Source organism: Mesoplodon densirostris, chromosome 9 (assembly GCF_025265405.1).
Source record: "Mesoplodon densirostris isolate mMesDen1 chromosome 9, mMesDen1 primary haplotype, whole genome shotgun sequence".
In the NCBI taxonomy this organism is placed as follows: domain Eukaryota; kingdom Metazoa; phylum Chordata; class Mammalia; order Artiodactyla; family Ziphiidae; genus Mesoplodon; species Mesoplodon densirostris.
The window spans coordinates 19,848,119-19,868,786 of NC_082669.1; the positions used below are offsets into that span (position 1 = coordinate 19,848,119).

At 41.1% G+C, this 20,668-nt stretch overlaps 1 protein-coding gene across 1 annotated transcript in view; it reads right to left on the reverse strand.

Annotated features, from left to right (window-relative positions):
• Positions 1-3,239: 3,239 nt before the first annotated feature.
• LAMB4 (laminin subunit beta 4) overlaps positions 3,240-20,668 on the reverse strand; it is a 143,671-nt gene continuing 126,242 nt past the window's right edge. Inside the window, 5 exon segments of the mRNA XM_060108856.1 lie at positions 3,240-3,380; positions 10,693-10,845; positions 12,134-12,301; positions 15,089-15,236; positions 17,950-18,157. Coding sequence (XP_059964839.1) covers positions 3,240-3,380; positions 10,693-10,845; positions 12,134-12,301; positions 15,089-15,236; positions 17,950-18,157 — 818 coding nt within the window.

Genomic DNA, 20,668 nt, shown 5'->3' on the forward strand with positions numbered 1-20,668 from the left:
AAAAGATGGAATGAAGAATGTATTATGATATTCGGAAGTCAAAGAGGTGGGCTAGAATGGAAATTTGTAATTCATTGATGCCTGGAAGCAAAATCCTTCCTACCTTGGAAGAGTCCAAAATAGGGGGAGGCAAAATTCCCCTCCCAGTACCAGAGCCCAAGGGGGCAGACATTCTCTCTTCTCACTCCCTGGCAGCCAGGGCACAAGAGAAGGCTCAGCAAACTAGGCACTTCTACTAGGGATGTTGAGTCACGAGAAAGTGACACAAGAGGGACTTCTCTGGTGGCTCAGTGGTTAAGAATCTGCCTGCCAATGCAGGGGACACGGGTTCGATCCCTGGCCTGGGAAGTTCCCACATGCCACAGAGCAAGTAAGCCCATGCGTCACACCTACTGAGCCTGCACTCTGGAGCCTGTGAGCCACAACTACTGAGCCCCCACACGCCCTAGAAGCCATGCTCAACGAGAAGCCACCACAATAAGCCCACACACTACAACGAAGAGTAACTCCCGCTCACAGCAGCTAGAGAAAGCCCGCACAGCAACAAAGACCCAACGCAGTCAATAAATAAATTAATCAAAAAAAGTGACACAGGGCTTCCTTGGTGGCGTAGTGGTTGAGAGTCCTCCTGCCAATGCAGGGGACACGGATTCATGCCCCGGTCCGGGAAGATCCCACATGCCATGGAGCGGCTGGGCTCGTGAGCCATGGCTGCTGAGCCTGTGCGTCCGGAGCGTGTGCCACGCAACGGGATAGGCCAAAACAGTAAGAGGCCCGAGTACCACAAGAGAAAAAAAAAAAAAGTGACATAAGAGGCAGAGGCGTTGGAAATTAACAGGATGGTGGAGCGTGTCTATCAGGGCCAGCATGAGCATCCTTACCTGAGTGTCCCTGAGGTGTGATCTTGATTATACGCCCAGATGCATAATTGTCCTTGGTTACATTTTCTACAGCCATTTCTTCAATTTTATGTGCTTTCAGATATCCTTCTTGTAAATTCCCTTCCTGCTTGATAAACTCTCCTCGGTTTTCAGTGTTTGCAATCAAGAACTCAGACTGCGAAAATCATAATATTTAGTTGGTTTTTTATTTTTAGTTATTTGGATTCTTTTCATTTTACCATAAGTAGTGCAGCAATGAATTATCCCCAAAGCTCCTCCCCCCAGCCCCTTGTGTTTAAGATTTTTTCTTAATGTACAGGTTTAACTGACCTTAGGATAGATCTTGCTATACATTGTCAAATTACTTCACAGTGAATAGGAGATACTGTTTTCAGTGAATCTTTGTCTTGGTCACATCTTGAACTGATATAGCAAGTAATAGAAGTTAAGATGATTTATCTGACATTACTGAGGAATGAGATTTTCCACCTATGTACATTTTAAAAAAGATAACCAAAGCTTAATATTTTCAACACCAAAGTTTAGAAACCATAATCACTTTTTAGTTGCAGTCTTTCCAGAGTACATCACGTATTTCCAACCTCATTAAACTGCATCCCTGGAGGCCCACAGATGTTGGGTTTATCTTTGCCCTTGCACTTGATTCCCCAGGTCACTGTGCTTTCCTCATGACTGGGAAATTTTAGGTCTCTCTGGAACTCAACAGCCTCCCCAGATAGAGGACAGAAACTCTTCCCTCTTTAACCCTTTCCTCACTCTCTGGCTTATTACTTGTAGAGTCTGCCCACTGTAAAGGTAGAACAGTTGAACGTAGCTATTTCAAACAGATCGCCATACTTGCAAAAATAAGTCTATCATTTGTACCAAGTTGAAAGTCAGCATCCTAGTCGGAAAGTTGGAGTGTGCTCCACTCTCTACATTGGAGTAAACAATCATGTTTGTGATAGTCGTGTTCTTCGACTCTGGTTCATTCTGTGGGCTGTTCGTTGGTGGAAGTTTCCAAAAGTCCCAGTGCTGGATGCATGCAGGATTACAATCATGTATTTCTAGAGAGACTTCTGGGGTGGTCCTTCCTGTAGAAAAGTTTCATCCTATTCTTCAGAATCACCAGGGAAACTGTGATTTTCCTTAGTAACCTACATCTAAAGAAATTCCATACTTATATGGAATCCTAAAGCTCCTTTGTTGCATTTTTAAATCCATCTGTTCTGAGTCAGCCCTTAATGGAAATGGTTCCAGCTGCTTTTCTCTTTTATACATCAGTGTTGATGTATATGATTTCTCATTCACAAACGTGAATTGAGACATTCAAATTCCCTTAAAATAATCCCTCTGAAGGAGAGTGTTCACAGTGTGCTCTATCATACAACATACATGCAAGAAAAGTTAATATAAAATCATAGACCCATTTTGAAATAAAACAATCTGATCTTTTATACTAAACAATAGCAACATGATTGCTAGTCTTTTAAAAATGAGCAGCAGATCTTACAGCAAAAATGCCTACAGACAAACTATGAAAAGTAGCTCAATATTTATCTTCTTGTATATTGTTCTAGTGCCATTTGGGAAAAACAGAATCCTTCGGTTGAGAGAATGAATATGTAGGAGAGTGGGTGTAAAAATGAGTTATATTTTGAACTATATACATTTTATTCAGAATAGAATAAGAGTTTTACAGACAAAGCAAATCCAGATAGAAACTACAGAACAGTCTAGTATATCCCATCCATATTTATGCCATCCTAGTATTAGAAATATTGATTTCTTTAAATTTGTTTAAATTTATTTTTATTTTATTGTGGTAAGAACACTTAATGAGATTTACACTCAACGCTTAAGTGTACATTATCATTGACTATATGTATAACATATGGCAGATCTCTAGAACTTACTCATCTTGCTTAACTGAAACTTTACTCCCATTGATTAGAACTCCCCACTCCTCCCACCCCAGCTGCTAGCAACTTATTTAACACTTAGGTTCACTGGACTGAAATGAGTTTGAATACATGCTTATTTGCAGATTTGTACTTGTTACATGTACATATGTCTATATCTATTGGATGCCATATTTAGGCTATGAAAGGAAAGGAAGGCAAAAGGAAAGGTTTCCGAAACCAGAGATGATCCCTTTACTACTCCCTTTCTATTCCATATAAAGTGGCATTGCCTTGGCCAAGCTTCACTCCCCAGCTACACTGGGCAAGGAGAGGGCTCGGGGACGGAGGCAGAAGAGGCTGACCATTTGTGCGTCCCAACTTCAGCACTGCACCTCAGGTTTGCTCCTGAGAAGCCAGAAATGAAGGCACAGGTGATTTTGCACTTTAACTCCGCCTAACTGTAGCAGGTAGCATATTTATTTTCTTGCTTGATAATTTCATTTTTAATGGCAATGACTTGATCTTCCAACTGTTTCAGCTGATCAGCTTTTTCTTGTCTACTTAGATTCAAAGCTTGGATCTTTGTTTCTAAATCTTAAAGAAAAAAATGGAGTAAATGTTTAATTAGGTCCCATTTGTTTATTTTTATTTTCATTACTCTAGGAGGTGGATCAAAAAAGATCCTGCTGCGATTTATGTCAGAGAGTGTTCTGCCTATGTTTTCCTCTAAGAGTTTTATAGTATTCGGTCTTACATTTAGATCTTTAATCCACTTTGAGTTTATTTTTGTGTATGGTGTTAGAGAATGTTCTAATTTCATTCTTTTACATGTAGCTGTCCAGTTTCCCCAGCACCATGTATTGAAGAGACTGTCTTTTCTCCACTGTACATTCTTGCCTCCTTTGCCACAGATTAGGTGACCATAGGTGTGTGGGTTTATCTCTGGAGTTTCTATCCTGTTCCACTGATCTGTATTTCTGGTTTTGTACCAGTACCATATTGTTTTGATTACTGTAGCTTTATAGTATAGTCTGAAGTCAGGGAGCCTGATTCCTCCAGCTCCATTTCTCTTTCTCAAGACTGCTTTGGCTATTCGGGGTCGTCTGTGTTTCCACACAAATTAAAAATAGAGTGACCATATGATCCAGCAATCTCACTCCCAGGCATATATCCAGAGGAAACCATAATTTGAAAAGATACATGTACCCCAATATTCATTGCAGCACTATTTACAATAGCCAGGACATGGTAGCAACCTAAATGTCAATTGACATCCGTCAAATGGATAAAGAAGATGTGGTACATATACACAACAGAATATTATTCAGCCATAAAAAGAACAAAATAATGCCGTTTGCAGCAACGTGGACGGACCTAGAGATTGTCATGCTGAGTCAAGTAAGTCAGAGAAAGACAAATAACATATGACATTGCTTATATGTGGAACTTAAAAATGGTACAAATGAACTTATTTACAAAACAGAAATAGAGTCACAGATGTAGAAAACAAACTTACGGTTACCAAGTGGGGAAGGAGAGGAGGGATACACTGGGAGATTGGGATGGACATACACACACTACTAGGTAAAAAATAGATAACTAATAAGGACCTACTGTATAGCACAGGAAACTCTACTCAATACTCTGTAATGACTTACAAGGGAAAAGAATCTACAAAAGAATGGATATATGTGTATGTGTAACTGACTCACTTTGCTGTACAGCAGAAACTAACACAACACTGTAAATCAACTGTACTCCAATAAAAAGTAATTAAAAAAAGAAAGTGGAGTAAATGGTATCTATTTGATAGATTACTCCTGGATACCCATGTTATACCAAACACAGGGATTTATGTGTCAATTAAGGACATATTTAGTTTTCTGTTTTGATTCAATGGATACAGCACTTATTTTCAGCAGATTTCTCAAGGTTTTCACCTAAATCAGCAGACAAATTGATATTTTTGTCTAAAGCTAGTTAGAATTCATTGGAAATGAAAAGACAGATGACAAGCCTTGATTGGATTTGGTGAAGTGCTGTATTTTCAAAGGTTTGTTCTTCCTATATTCACTTTTTTTTTTTTAACATCTTTATTGGAGTATATTTGCTTTACAATGGTGTGTTAGTTTCTGCTTTATAACAAAGTGAATCAGCTATACATATACATATGTTCCCATATCTCTTCCCTCTTGCATCTCCCTCCCTCCCACCCTCCCTATCCCACCCCTCTAGGTGGTCACAAAGCACTGAGCTGATCTCCCTGTGTTATGCGGCTGCTTCCCACTAGCTATCTATTTTACATTTGGTAGTGTATATATGTCCATGCCACTCTCTCACTTTGTCCCAGCTTACCCTTCCCCCTCCCCATATCCTGAAGTCCATTCTCTAGTGGGTCTGTGTCTTTATTCTTGTCTTGCCCCTAGGTTCTTCATGACTTTTTTCCCCCCTTAGATTCCATATATATGTGTTAGCATACGGTATTCGTTTTTATCTTTCTGACTGACTTCATTCTGTAGGACAGACTCTAGGTCCATCCACCTCACTACAAATATCTCAATTTCATTTCTTTTTATGGCTGAGTAATATTCCATGTATATATGTGCCACATCTTCTTTATCCATTCATCCGATGATGGACACTTAGGTTGCTTCCATGTCCTGGCTATTGTAAATAGAGCTGCAGTGAACATTTTGGTGCATGACTCTTTTTGAATTATGGTTTTCTCAGGGTATATGCTCAGTAGTGGGATTGCTGAGTCATATGGTAGTTCTATTTTTTGTTTTTTAAGGAGCCTCCATACTGTTCTCCATAGTGGCTGTACCAATTTACATTCCCACCAACAGTGCAAGAGGGTTCCCTTTTCTCCACACCCTCTCCAGCATTTATTGTTTCTAGATTTTTTGATGATGGCCATTCTGACTGGTGTGAGATGATACCTCATTGTAGTTTTGATTTGCATTTCTCTAATGATTAATGATGTTGAGCATCCTTTCATGTGTTTGTTGGCAATCTGTATATATTCTTTGGAGAAATGTCTATTTAGGTCTTCGGCCCATTTTTGGATTGGGTTGTTTTTTTGTTATTGAGCTGCATGAGCTGCTTGTAAATCTTGGAGATTAATCCTTTGTCAGTTGCTTCATTTGAAAATATTTTCTCCCATTCTGAGGGTTGTCTTTGGTCTTGTTTATGGTTTCCTTTGCTGTGCAAAAGCTTTGAAGTTTCATTAGGTCCCATTTGTTTATTTTTGTTTTTATTTCTGTTTCTCTAGGAGGTGGGTCAAAAAGGTTCTTGCTGTGATTTATGTCATAGAGTGTTCTGCCTATGTTTTCCTCTAAGAGTTTGATAGTGTCTGGCCTTATATTTAGGTCTTTAATCCATTTTGAGTTTATTTTTGTGTAAGGTGTTAGGGAGTGTTCTAATTTCATACTTTTACATGTAGCTGTCCAGTTTTCCCAGCACCACTTATTGAAGAGGCTGTCTTTTCTCCATTATATATTCTTGCCTCCTTTATCAAAGATAAGGCGACCATATGTGCATGGGTTTATCTCTGGGCTTTCTATCCTGTAAGTGTCCATCACTTTAGGGCTTCTCAATCTTTCAGGAAATAGACTGAAGACATTTTTTAAAAAGACATGTTCATTTCTTCATTCTTCTCTGCTGATATGGAAGTCCCTGGACAGTACAAGCAAAGTGATGCTTTTCACTCTTATCCATCCATGCATCCATCTATGAATCCATCCACGCATCTATCCATGAATCCATCCATGCATACATCCATGTGTCCAACCATGCATCGATGCATGCATGCATCCATCCATCCACTCACTTATCCATTCTTCATCCAACAAATACCTGAGAATTATAGTAAAGCCTAACCAGGAGCCCATAGAGTAGTAGATGGAAGAGGCACAGAGAGCTATAGTTAACAGTGTGAAGTGGCCTTTAGAAAAGAAACTGACCTTAGGTTGAAGTGGATCTTCTAAAGGAAGGAAGGTAAATATTCCACTTCACTTGGTCATATCACACCTGGATACTCAGTTGGTTTGGGGTAACTGTCAAACTAGCATGTAGCAATGGGTTTAGAGGAACAAGCTAGATTGCTGGAGAAATATGAAATTGTCTTGTGAACAAAAGTTGAATTAACTTTTATGTTTACGTTTCATACAGAGAAAGAAGATTCAGGGCATGTGCTATAGCTATTTTCAAGTATTTGTGGTCAGAAAAGCAGAGTAAATGTGTTTTTGGTCATCCTGAGGACACAGAATGAAACCAGCAGATGGAAGCTCCATGAAGGAAGATTTTTGTCTTAATATAGAGAACTTTCTAGTAGTCACAGCAGTTCAAAGACTAAGGAGCTGCTCTGGAAGGTGGTGAGCATTCTATCGCCAGAAACTTTCAAATACGGGCCATTTGGGATTGAACAGGGGAGTCAGCATTGGAAGCGTATTTGTACTAAAAGAAAAATAGATCCTTGGGTTTCTACCAAGGAAGTTAACAAGATCGTGCTGGGTACTTTTCATTTGCCCCACCAGATCCCTGACCCATCCTGCTCTGTGTCCTGGAAAGAAAGGCAGCCTCCACAGATGACATCACCTGGCTCCCTTGACCTCTGGCTTTAGCTCACACTTGGCCACTGGCCAGTTCTGAGAAGTGATCAGAGGGTGGGAAGAGCGAGCGGAATGCACCCTTGGTGAGCAGCAGGGTTCTGGCAGTCCTGTTGTCTCTCAAGTCCAGCTCCTACAGGGTGGCCTCCTCCCTTCTGTCCTGGTGCTCACAGCACTGCTTCCCAGCACGCACACTCCTCCTTCCCATGGCTCATTCAGGTCCAGGGATGCTAACGGCTTCTCTGCTGGTCACCCAGGACCTCCACACCCTTGATTGATTCCCTTAATTCCTGTGTTTTGTTTTGTTTTTTTCCTAGTTCCTTCCACCAAGCAATAAGAGTCTATTTACCCTCTCTCCCCAAACCAGGTCCAGCTTTGCAAGTTGTTTTGACCAATCGAAAGTAGAAGAAATGATGTTGCTGGACCTCAAGCAAGAGCCTCACACCTTCTGCCCATTCTTACGGAACCCTGTGACCACCAGGCTGTAAAGCAGCCTGTAATGAAAGACCCTGTGGAGAGAGACCCAGCATCTCAGCCAAGCCTGGGCCCTGGCAGACCTGCCAGCTGACCCATCAGACAATGCAGCTGCTTAAGTAACAGCCCAGGAGAGACCTGCACCACCCGGACAACCCACACACACACAGTGCACGCTTGTTGTTCTAAGCCATTACACTGGGGGAACAGTTTGTGATGCAGTAAATAGATAACTGAGACAACTCCGCTTATAAACACACAATCCAGAATTACATCCAAGTGTGCTTTTCATTTCTTGCTGGGATGCTGACTGACACAAAGCTCTGCGGAAGGACCCTGGCTGCAGACTGGGGCCCACTCTCCACTCTCCACTCTCTCCGCTTTGACCTCGTCTAGTCAAGTCAGGGCTCCTTTCTGGAATCCCATGGGCATCTCTTCCTAACCGATGGGAAGAGAGCACAGACCTTGTGGTTCAGCCTCTTCTCAAGTGGCAGAGTTGGGATGATGGCCAAACCACTGTCTTGGTTTCCTATCTTGTTGAGTTGTGAAAACAGCCTTACAGTGAGAAGAAAAAAAAAGTAGTAGAACACATTACTTTTGACCTGAGAAGTCGCCTGACTCAAACTTCTCTTCCAACCTAACTTTAAGAACTGTGAAAGTTTTAGTCTATGGGGAAAAGTGGAAACAATGTAGACCCTGACATAAAATATAAGACAGAAAAGGTCTTCCCGGTGTTTTTGTTCTCACAGGAAGGACCAAGGTCTGGGAATAATAGAAACTGATTTTTCATGGTATCGCCTATGGAGTGAAAGGTAAAAACAACATTTGTCTTTTTGAATCTTTCCTAGTATTTCCTCTTTAAAAGTATTAAGAAAATACTGAAAGTGAAAAAAACTCACTACTTTTTACAACAATTCTGTAAATGTAAGAAGTAGTGTTTTCCTCCTCACCCTCCCTGCCCCCAGAGATATCTAATGGTAACACTTTGGTATATATTTTTCCTGACTTTGGCCCACACTAATGTTGCATTTCCATTTTTTTCATTTCATAACAATGATATAAATAGTTGTAGGGCCAACGACTTATTTTATAATAAAGTAGCATTTGTAAGTGAGAGTTGTTTTTTTTTTTTTTTTTTTTGGCCCCGCCCTGCGGCATGTGGGATCTTAGTTCCCCTACCAGGGATCGAACCTGTGCCCTCTGCATTGGGAGCACAGAGTCTTAACCACTGGACTGCCAGGGAAGTCCCTGGGTTATTTTAGTATTTTGAGAGTTACTTATATTTGAAATTAATATGGTTAATTTTAAAGTTGTGGGAGACAATAAATACAACCAGAAGTAAAACTAGACCACTTATCATTCGATATTTCTTGATGATTTAGAGGTGGTTCAGGACATGATTGCCCAGAACAATCATGAATATCAGCCGTGGAAAAAACACTCTGATTATCTTTCTGATTGTATGTGTTCTATGTTTGCTACACATTTTGTGCATCAAAATTTCCATTTTTTTTCAGAGTATGTTTCCTTCTGGATTGCTACCTACAGACCCATGATAAATGACTTAGCAACCTAGAGTCTAGATCATAACTCCAAAAAAGTAACTTGCAGGAGAGGAGAAAATGAGCACCACAGCTTAGGACAGGGTTTCCCAACCTCGGCGCTATTAATACTTTGGTCAGAATAATTGTTCATTATCAGGGGGATGTCCTGTGCATTACAGGACATTTAGCAACATCCCTGGCCTCCGTCCACTAGAATGTTAGTTGCACCACTTAGCTGTGACAAGCAGAAATGTATTCAGACGTTTTTATCCCCAGGGGAGGGGATAAAATCACCCCTGGTTGAAAAGTACCAAGTTAGGACAAGGGCATTTCAAAGTGACCATAGGCAATCTCAGTGTTCCAATTAATGCAGACAGAGCTCATTAATACTTGTTGACATAAAATCAGGCACGAGGCATATTCCGTTACAGTCACAAACCCAGCTCCTACTTCTCTCTCCTCGGTGGACTCAGAAGTGGTTAAACTGTGTCAATGATAAATTGAAATTGGTATATGTTCTACCAGAAAGGTGGAGTATTATGATGTTATTGTCAAACTGGGGGAGTGGGTAAAAGGACAGAGAGAACTATGACACGGTCCAGGAATCCCGGATTTGTGTACATATCTGAGAAAACCACATCTGTATCTCAAAGAGATATCTGTACTCCTGTGTTCACTGCAGCACTATTCACAATAGCCAAGATATGGAAACAACCTGAGCGTCTGTCCATGGATGACTGGATAAGGAAAATGTGAGAGGCATATATACACACATCAGATACATACACATATATGCATAAATATAATTCATCATTACAAACAAGGAAATCCTGCCATTTGCAACAACATGAACGAACCTAGAGGACATTACGCTAAATGAAAATAAGCCAGACAGAGAAAGACAAATCTGTATGATATCACTTATATATGGAATCTAAAAAAAAAAAAGTTGAACTCATAGAATGAGTAGAATGGTGGCTGCCAGGGGTTGGGGGATGGGGACATGGGGGGAGATGTTGGCCAAAGAGTACAAACTTCCAGTTATAAGATGAATGGGTTCTGGGGATCAATCAGATTGTATTGTATATGTGGGTAGATGTGAAGCATTCTCACCACATACACACAAAAAGTAAACATGTGAGGTGGTGGACGTGTTAACTGTGGTAGTCATTTCACAATGTACACGTCCATCATATCATCACGGGGTACACTTTAAATACATACAATTCTATGTGTCAATTATACCTCAATAAAGCTGGGAACATCTAAAGAATAGATACCTGTTTATTCTTCTTATCTTGTCCTCTGTATCTGCGGCCAGTTTGACTGTTGCATCTCTTAGCTGTTTCACTTTCCCTAAGGTCTCCTTTGTCAGTCCTGGCGCGCTTGTCTTAGGCTGAAGAATAGCATATTGACATTGTAGCTCAGCAAGCTCCTGTAACAAAGCAACACTCCCATCATCAGAAAATATTTATAAAGCATGCACACGTGCGTGATGTTTGCCTGATACTGTTCATGAAAGGGATAAGCGGCAACCATCATCCAGTCAGGGATGCTTGAGTCACTCTGATATTTCCGACAGGGCTTTTATTTGCATGGCTTGGGTCTTTTTTTTCAGGTTGAAAAAATGCTCAGCTTTAGCTAGTCACAAATAAAATGTTTCTGTTACAAAATATCAAGCATTTTTTCATGTTAAGGCGACGACTTGTCCTGAACTATGTTAAGGCCAGAGATAACAGGGGACAGAACTGAGCCAGTTCTGCCCCTGACAAACGTTCGGTTCAGGTGGGTCCAACAGCTGCAAGTGTAAGGTGAAGGTCAGAGAGAGTGGGGAAAGTTCAGAAGCAGCAAGGACACAGTATTTGGTTGGCACAAAGGTGAAGGGGGAATGAGGAAGGCAGGGAGGCAGGGGGGTATGAAGGCCTCCTCGCATTTAGAAGGGAAATCTTCAGGGTCAGCCTGAGTGGCTGACAACCTGGAACGTTCCATAGATGAATAACCTCCAGGCCCAGGAATGAGGGTGGGCAGGAATCACCTTTCTCAACCTCTGTTCCATAGAAAATGCCCTCAACTCCCGAGTCAGTGGAAAATGTACCCAGCACACTAGGAATGAAGAGCAAGAGAATACACCAATTACAAGAACACGTCAACCTCTTTCTTTTGCTTAAGCTGCTGTATTAATGTGACCAACCAAAGATTTCCTGCTAAGAAAATGAGGTGACAGCTTCTTTCAGCAACCGAAATGAACAGGCCATTTTCCACAACTGTTTCATGAACTCACTCTGATTTTTGTAACTTGATCTATTCTCTTTGGCAGATGACTTTCACTTCTTTGTTTTGTGATTTAATTAGAGTAAACGGATCAATCAGCTTGTATTGTATAGGTGGGCAGATCTGAATACATACAGTATAGACCCATGACATAAATTGTGAATGGTTGGAAGTTTAGGAAAAATTTGACTAAGATGTCACTAGTAATACGGGATGAGTAGATGGGGCTAAACACTCTAACATAATCTGGCCAAAAACCTGTCTTCTTTGGAGACAGCATTCCACTTACAGAAGCATCTCCATGCCCAGTGGGGTACCTACAAATATGCACTGCATGGACCAGCAAGCACTAAAGGAAATGCTGACAAATGGCACAAAAATCTGGGGTGAAGGGATTATCCTTCAAAGAAGCACTGTTGTCTGCTCTTAGGGGCAGGGGTAGGACCAATGACCTCCTCAAGGCCCCCAGCCTGGCGCCGGGCCGATTCAGCCTGAGCTCCCACATGGACGGCCTCGTCTCGATTCCTTTGCAACTTGGTCTGCAGCCGGGCAAGTCCACCCTCCAGCGCTGACTGTTGCTTTGCTAAGTCCAGCTCATTCTCCCGGGCCTGATTTTCAGCCTGTTGTTGATTGAGAGACCGGAAAGGGGAAAGTCTCTTTATGTAACAAACAAGAAAATACATGATGTAATGAGCCCTCTGAAAACAAGCTAGGTGTAAAGGGAAAGGAAATCATTCCTTTACTTTTCCTGTTCCTCACAAAAATGTTATAAAAAAAAATATTTCAGGGGCTTCCCTGGTGGCGTAGTGGTTGAGAGTCCGCCTGCCGATGCAGGGGACACGGGTTCGTGCCCCGGTCTGGGAAGATCCCACATGCCGCAGAGTGGCTGGGCCCGTGAGCCATGGCCGCTGAGCCTGCGCGTCCGGAGCCTGTGCTCCGCAATGGGAGAGGCCACAGCAGTGAGACACCCACGTACCGCAAAAAAAAAAAAAAAAAATTTCAGACAGACAAGAGGTTCTAGGAGATGTGGCACGTATCTCTGTACCCACCAGCTGGCTTAAGAATAAGTATTGCCGGTGAGCCAAGACCCTGGGTGTACCACCATCATCACCCCCTCCCCCCCAAAGGTCACCACTACTCTGAATCTAATATTTCTCATTCCATATACTTCTACATGCTTTTAACTCTATCTTATTTGGTATTTCTAACAATATACAGTATTTTCTACTTTTAAACTTTACGCAAATACATCATCCTGTGTATTTCTGCAGCTTGAATTTTTTAATTCAAAATTATTCTGGTACAGGTCATCTAAGTTAACTTGCATAACTTTTTTCTTATTCTTTATTTTTTAAATTCTTTATTCACTTTTACCAATTTAAAGTGTTCCATTGTTTGAATATACAAAATTTTATTTTTCCATTTTCCGATGGATGCAGGTGGCTTCTAATTTTTTTCTCCCTTATAAACAATAATGAACACCTTATACTTGTTTCTTATTTCGGCGACCATACTTGTCACGTCTAGAAGTCTGACAGGTCATTTGTTATCTCTTGTCTCTTGTTCTTTGGTCAAACTTTCATGCCTTCTTTGATTTTTCTTAAGCGTCATAAACATTCTTATTTTGTACTGGATATCCAATAATGGTAATATCCAAAATCTCCTGCATTCTGACTCTGTTTACTGTTACTGATGGACTCTTGCTTAAGGCAATTTGTTTCTTTATTGTGTGTTTTAAGGGAATCCTTTGAGGCTTGGTTTTAAGGTACATTCCTTTGGAAAGGATTTCTCATTGCCTCTGTCAGGCATCTGAGGGCCCTGACAACCCAGGAAAACTTTAAATGACATTTTTAGCTTGGTTTGCCAGGGCCACCCAGGTCGTGTGAATTCTGGCCCCATCTCATCTGAGAGCCAGCTTGTTAATCATGCTTAGCGAAGGCTCTCCCCCTCCACGCACAGGCTAATATCTTTATTCCCTCTTCCTCTCTCTGAAATAGTTTAACATTTCCTTGAGGGTTTGCCTTTTGGGGTCTCCTCTCTATGCAAGGGTCTCATGCCCTCCTTGCGTGGGCTTCATTTTCTATTACTCATGGCAGCCAGGGAAACCGACAGCTTTAATACACCAGGGATTGACAGCTGCCCTCTGCCTGCCATCAGGTTCATGCTTGATTATCTGTCTGGATCATGTTTTCCGGTCATTATTGGCCTCTGAAGATTTCCTCCATTTTTTACCAATTCAGCTACGCATTTAAAAAACTGTTAAAATATCTAACATTTTCAGGTTTTTTTCTACTAGATGGCTCCTTGATATACTGGTCCACCATGCTGTTAGAAATCGAAGCCCTTTCCCAGGCCCTCGGGCATAGGTGGGAGTTTTTCTAGAGCAGGAATCTTGAAGCTTTTTCTGTAAAGGGCCTGCTAGTAAATATTTTACACTTTGTGGTCCATAAAATCTCTGTTGCAACTATTCAACTCTGTGCCACTGTAGTGCAAAAGCATCCATGGACAATACGTGGCTGAATTCCAATAAAACGGTGTGACTTTGGATGCAACAGTTGGTGGGTCCCTGTGGCCCCTGGGCTGTATTTTGCCAGCCCCTGTTCTAGAGTAGATGCCTAGAAGGGGAAAACCTGGAGACCGTCTTTATTTTTTGCTCCTGTATATATGCAACCTCTTCATATCTAAGCTTTTTATTTCCAGGTGCATAACTTCCTGTGCTGGTGCTTTCTGCTTTTCTTTTCAGGATGCATGTACTTAGATATCTAAGACTCCGAGGAAGAACAGAGACTGAGAAGCTTGCAATCTGCTGGGAAGAGGATGTGCTGGAGAGAGATACGTCACAGACCCTCAGTCTAGGTCCTGTTCTGTCCTCCAGCTGCCAGGCTTCCTCTTCTGGATCCATCCCCTGGGTTAAACCGTGGCTTTATTCCTGCCAATCAGTGGATGGAACCCTTTCTTTCAGGTAAGATAGTCTTTCAGTCTTAGGATACGCTGATGAGATTTCATGCATATTTTGTTATAAAAATCTGGCAACAATTAACTTAATTTCTTTGGTTGGTGAGCTTTCAGAAGTCTGTTACTTTCCCTGGTATCAGAAGGGATAAATACTGGCCTCACATCTACCATTAATTAGCTGTGAGACATTAGGTAAGTGACTTAACCTCCATGAGTCATAGCTTCTTCATCTACAAGCTGATGGTAACACCTGCTTTATCCCCCAGGCTTGGTCAACAATGAGATGAAATAATGCCGGGATAACTCTGTAGAACGTTAATTAAATGCATAATACTATCATAATCTTATTTATCATCATAATAATTCCATCAGACAGGTAAGATGAGATATAAAAACTGTGCTGTCTTCACACTCAAAGTCTATTTCAGGATAGTTTCAAGGAAGATAAATACCTGCAGTGCGTTCTTTTTTATTTTGTTATCTGGGCAGATAACTTAGCCAAGCTGTGTGATGGTAGAATTTGCCCGTACTTGAGTGATTTGAACTTGTTGCAACTTATTCAACATTTTGTCGAGATTTAATAGAACATTTGCTGCTTTTCTAAGATATTAACACATCAGATTAGATAAATATACAATTATTCATTTATTTCACCTTGAGAGTTCATTCGACTCAACAAAAACTTTACTGAATTATTCATAAAGTTAATTGAAATCACTCTTAAGCAAGGCAAAGTGCTGAAGTCTTCCTTTTGAGACATAGGTACATTTAGATGCCAGTAAAAGCACATACATATGCATGCAAAGATACAGATTTTGCCAGATATGGAAATCAAGGATACAGGTCTCGTTTCTTCTTAACTTGTCATAAGCAGAGAGGTTTGGGGGATAAAACTGCCAAGCTTGGAACAAAAGAAAACTATCTTCGGCCAATTCCAGTTCTCTGATTTCTCAAACTTAAGTAACGCTCTTGAAATCCTGATTGGAGTAGGGGGCGGGGTAGTCAAGAGGCTCCAGAGGGAGCAAAAGAGAACGAAAGGCCCTGCGTTTTCAGGCTGTGTTTATTCAGGTTTATTTAAGCTTCGCTGACATTCCAGCTGCCCAGGGGCCCAGTCAGAGGTTACCATCACAAGCTTTCCAGGTGATAGTCTATTTTACAGAAGTGAGCACACCTCAAGTCAACATTCACCAGATACTTAGATCTGTGGGCTCAGAAGCACCTTTTCAAGAAGGTACAAAATCAGGGAAATAGATCTTAGCAGAGGCACCATTAGAAATGCTTGTGTGAGAGCAAAAATAGCTAAATGGCGAAACAACCCCTTCCCCATCCAACCCAGCCTCTCCTTCCAGTGATAATCTTTCTCTCCGTTGAACAGAAAAAAACCCAAAACACACAATTTTTTTTTTTTTTTTAAGAGCAGTTTAAGTTCACAGCACGATTGAGAGGAAGGTACAGGGATTTACCACATACTCCCTGCCCTCACACATGCATAACCTGCCCAATTAGCAACATCCTGCACCAGAGGGTCCATTTGTTACAAATGATGAACCTATACTGACACATCACATCGTAAACACCCAAAGTCCACAGTTTACATTAGGGCTCACTCTTGGGTGTAGACAAACGTATAATGACATGTATTTATCATTATAGTATCAAACTATTTCCACTGTCCTAAAATTCCTGTGCTTGCCTATTCATGCCTCCCCTCAACCCCTGCAACCACTGATCTTTTTTTTACTGTCTCCATAGTTTTGCTTTTTCCAGAATGTCCTATAGTTGGAATCATACAGTATATTGCTCTCCCTTTCTATACTTTTTTTTCTCTACAATTACAGTGAGGGTTCTGGAGGCTTTTCTTCTCTTAAGTCCCCCCTCCCCCATATCTTTTTACTGAATTAATTTTTTCTTTAGATTTTCAATGTACTGCTCATTATAGTACATTTAGAAAGTACCCCAATAAAAGAGGAAAGAAAAAAAAATATCAGGGAGGGAAAATTTACCAGTAATCCTACCACCTGTTAAGATATTGGCACATTCTAGCATTTTTGTCCTACCAGTTTTTTTCTTTTCATGATTGAGATCCTCTTCCACGTATAATCTGTTATCTTCTTTTTACAAGCATTAACATTACACTATAAGAATCTCTGCATGTTACTAAAAATCCTTCATCAGCATCATTTTTAATTGCTGCATGCTTGTGCCCAGTTGCTTAATCTTCCTAGTTTGAAATATTAAAACCAGAAGGGGCTGGGCTTTCAGTGGAGTCTGATGCACTTCATTTGTAGAGGTGGATGATGAGACAATGAAGGCAGCCAGGTCTCAACTCTGCTTCTGGGGGTGAAAAATGGTGATGGGTGTTGATGATGGTACCATCATCCACTGACCCTATGACCTGGACTCACAGCACCCCATGATCATAAAAACATCAAGGTGGCTTTTCCTCTTTGCTTGGCTAAGTTGACAAGGGCAAAAGGAAGCAAGAGTTAGTTGACTTTGCGTACCGTATGTATCATTCTACTGTATTACTCCTTGGGCACTAGTGTTCATTTCTTCTCTGTCTCACCGTCATATTTTTAATGTGATATACTTTTTTTAATCTAGATTTTCAAAGTACTGATACTGTAGTAAATACAGAAAGAAACAAAAATAGGTATGCAAGACGTAGAGAATGGACTTGAGGACACGGGGGGGGGGAAGGGTAAGCTGGGATGAAGTGAGAGAGTGGCATGGACATATATACACGACCAAATGTAAAATAGGTAGCTAGGGGGAAGCAGCCGCATAGCACAGGGAGATCAGCTCGGTGCTTTGTGACCACCTAGAGGGGTGGGAGGGAGAAACAAGAGGGAGGAGGTATGGGGATATATGTATATGTATAGCTGATTCACTTTGTAATACAGCAGAAACTAACACACCATTGTAAAGCAATGATACTCCAATAAAGATTTTTTAAAAAATAAACAGGTCTGCAAGAAAGGAAGAATACACAGACAGTCCCAGCACTTGTTAAGATATTGGCATATAATTAATACATGGCATTTATTGGTGTATATTGGTATACAGAGGTAACAGACACTGGAAGGGCATTCAGAGACTAAGGAAAATGGGAAACAGGCATCTCTGCATAATGTCTCCCAGTTTCCCAGCTTTCTGGGGCACCTCCACAGACAGCTTAGCCCTCATTTTGGACAATGAACTATCAGAGGGTAATTTCATTTGAACGTTATAGCTCCTTAGGCAAATATTTTTCAGATGGCCTTTTGGCAGATGGCCTGTTAGAGAAGGAGGAGAATATTAATACTGTACTTACTCAGCTGCTTTTGCCTTCACCAAAACCTTTCGGGCTCCATCTGCTGCTTTATTTAGCCTGTTCTCCTCTGTCCTGTAGTCCTCACAGAGTTGCATAGGTTTCCATATTTTGTCAAATTCATGGGTCAGATTTTGCGATGTTACTGGTAGGTGGATGTCAAGTACACGATTTGCAACCCTCTCTATGTCCTCTGGAGGCATGTTATCCTCTTAAATAAGAAGAAGGGTTTTAGATAATTGTGTCTCCTTATCATTCTACCTTGTAAATATCACCACAACGAATTCTAAGTTAATTTGCATTTGATTATGTGTCCCTAGAATACAGGGATTATTGTATATGTCTCACAGATGCTTCTTCATCCTCAATTTTCCCTTCTCTCTGAAAGAAATGCTGCTCATGTAAAGCTGAATTCATTCAATGCTTGTTCGAAAAACGAAGAATGACAGATTTGGGATACTGCGTGTTCTACAAAATGTCCTCACAAGAATTGCTTATGATAAGTACAGATTCAAAAGCAATTAAAATGTTTAGATGTCATTAAGATTCAAACACAATGGCCAACTATTATATATAGGATGGATAAACAACAAGGTCCTACTGTATAGCACAGGGAACTATCTTCAATACCCTGTGATAAACCATAATGGAAAAGAATATAAAAAAGAATGTACATATGTATAACTGAATCACTTTGCTATACAACAGAAATTAACATTATAAATCAACTATACTTCAATTTAAAAAAAGAGATTCAAATACCATGAATGAGACAATGGGGAAGCACTGGGTTTGGACTCAACAAAACTCCACTCTAATCCTCCATGACATTAAAAAGGCTCACAATTTTTGCTCACCAGCATAATTGGGTAATTATAACTGATGCTACTTCTCAAGGGCCTATTTTGAGAAGGGGATGCAACAAAACAGAGTAATTTACAGTACGATTAACGTATTATAAAGAAACTTTTAGGGAACTCCCTGGTGGTCCAGTGGTTGGCACTCTGTGCTTCCACGGCAGGGGTCATGGGTTCGATCTCTGATTGGGGAACTAGGAGCCCGCGTGCCGCCAAGTGCAGCCCGGGGTGGGGGAAAAAAAAGAAACCTTTAAATACATCTATGTCCTGCTTTTCAGAAGAATAAAATTGGCCCCCTTTGAGAACTAAAGTACATAAGATGGACTCTCGGTATGTGGGGTAATAGCTCTTTGTCTCTCTCTGGCTCCTTATCGAGGCACAGATGCTGAGTGCCACGGGGGAAGTTAGAGATGAATCAGACACAGATCTGATCCCCAAGGGGTTCACCACCAAGTGGGGAATTATAAGTCATTTTAGATGATTACTGATCCCTTAAGAACAGAAGTGATAAACATAACCCCAAATGATGTGGGGCTCAGAGGCAGGAGAAAAAAGTTCAGGAAGAACTTCAAGACTGCATTTAAACCCGGTCTTGGAGGCCCGCACAGATTACATTTGTGGAGATGTGCAGTGAGAAGAGGGGTAAGGGCATTCTCCGCCGAGGCCAAAGCTCAGGGTGGAACAGGTAACAGTGCGTGGATCACTCCTGGCTGGCCAGTGGGGGGCGGCGGGGGGGTCTAAAAAAGTAACTAAAAAAGCAAAAAAGTGTCTAAAAAAGTAAAAAAAAAAAAAAAAAAAGGAGTGGAAGTTCAGGAAGGCTGGGAGCAGATCACACGTGCCCCTAAATGTGAGGCTAAGGAAACTGGACTTCATTCAAGAGACAATGCGGGGACCTCCCTGGTGGTCCAGTGGTTAAGACTCTGCGCTCCCAATGCAACAGGCCGGGGTTCGATCCCTGATCAGGAAATTAGATCCCTCATGCGTGCAGCAACTAAAACCCGGCACAGCTAAATAAATAAGTAAATAAATACTAAAAAAAAAAAAAAAAAAAAAAAAAGACAGTGGGAGCCCTGGATAGCTTTTAGTATTTGAGTGACATGACCCTAGTGTACATCTTCTTTGTACTCATTTTTGCCTTAGCTACTCTTGTTTAATATAAAAGGGATATTTAACTTCCTTTTTTTTTTTTGGCCACACCCTGTGACCTGTGGGATCTTAGTTCCCCGACCAGGGATTGAACCCAGGCCCTGGCAGTGAAAGCTCAGAGTCCTAACCACTGGACCGCCAGGGAAGTCCCAAAAGGAATATTTTACTTCCTATAATGTTTTTGAAAAAAATGTGACGAGAATTTTTCATGAATAAATTAAAACTGTATTTTAAACAAAATCATGGAGTTGGCTCTTCCTAGAAATAGTAACTTTTGTTTAAAAAAAAAAAAGTTCACGGGCTTCCCTGGTGGCGCAGTGGTTGAGAGTCCGCCTGCCGATGCAGGGGACACGGGTTCGTGCCTCGGTCCGGGAAGATCCCACATGCCGCAGAGCGGCTGGGCCCGTGAGCCATGGCCGCTGAGCCTGCGCGTCCGGAGCCTGTGCTCTGCAATGGGAGAGGCCCGCGTACCGCAAAAAAAAAAAAAAAAAGTTCTAATAAAAAATGAGTTGAATTTAACCCTGTATTCAGTCATGAAACATTTCTTGGCATTTATTATGAGATTAAAAATTCATATTCAAGTGATTATAAATTCACTTTCAGGAGAAGTGACACATAACTCTGTTAATAAGGAATTCAGACTGTAAGGAAAATATTAAGATGGTAAAAGAAGAGCTGAATAGTGCGGCCACCATAAATGTAATGATCATTTTATTTGG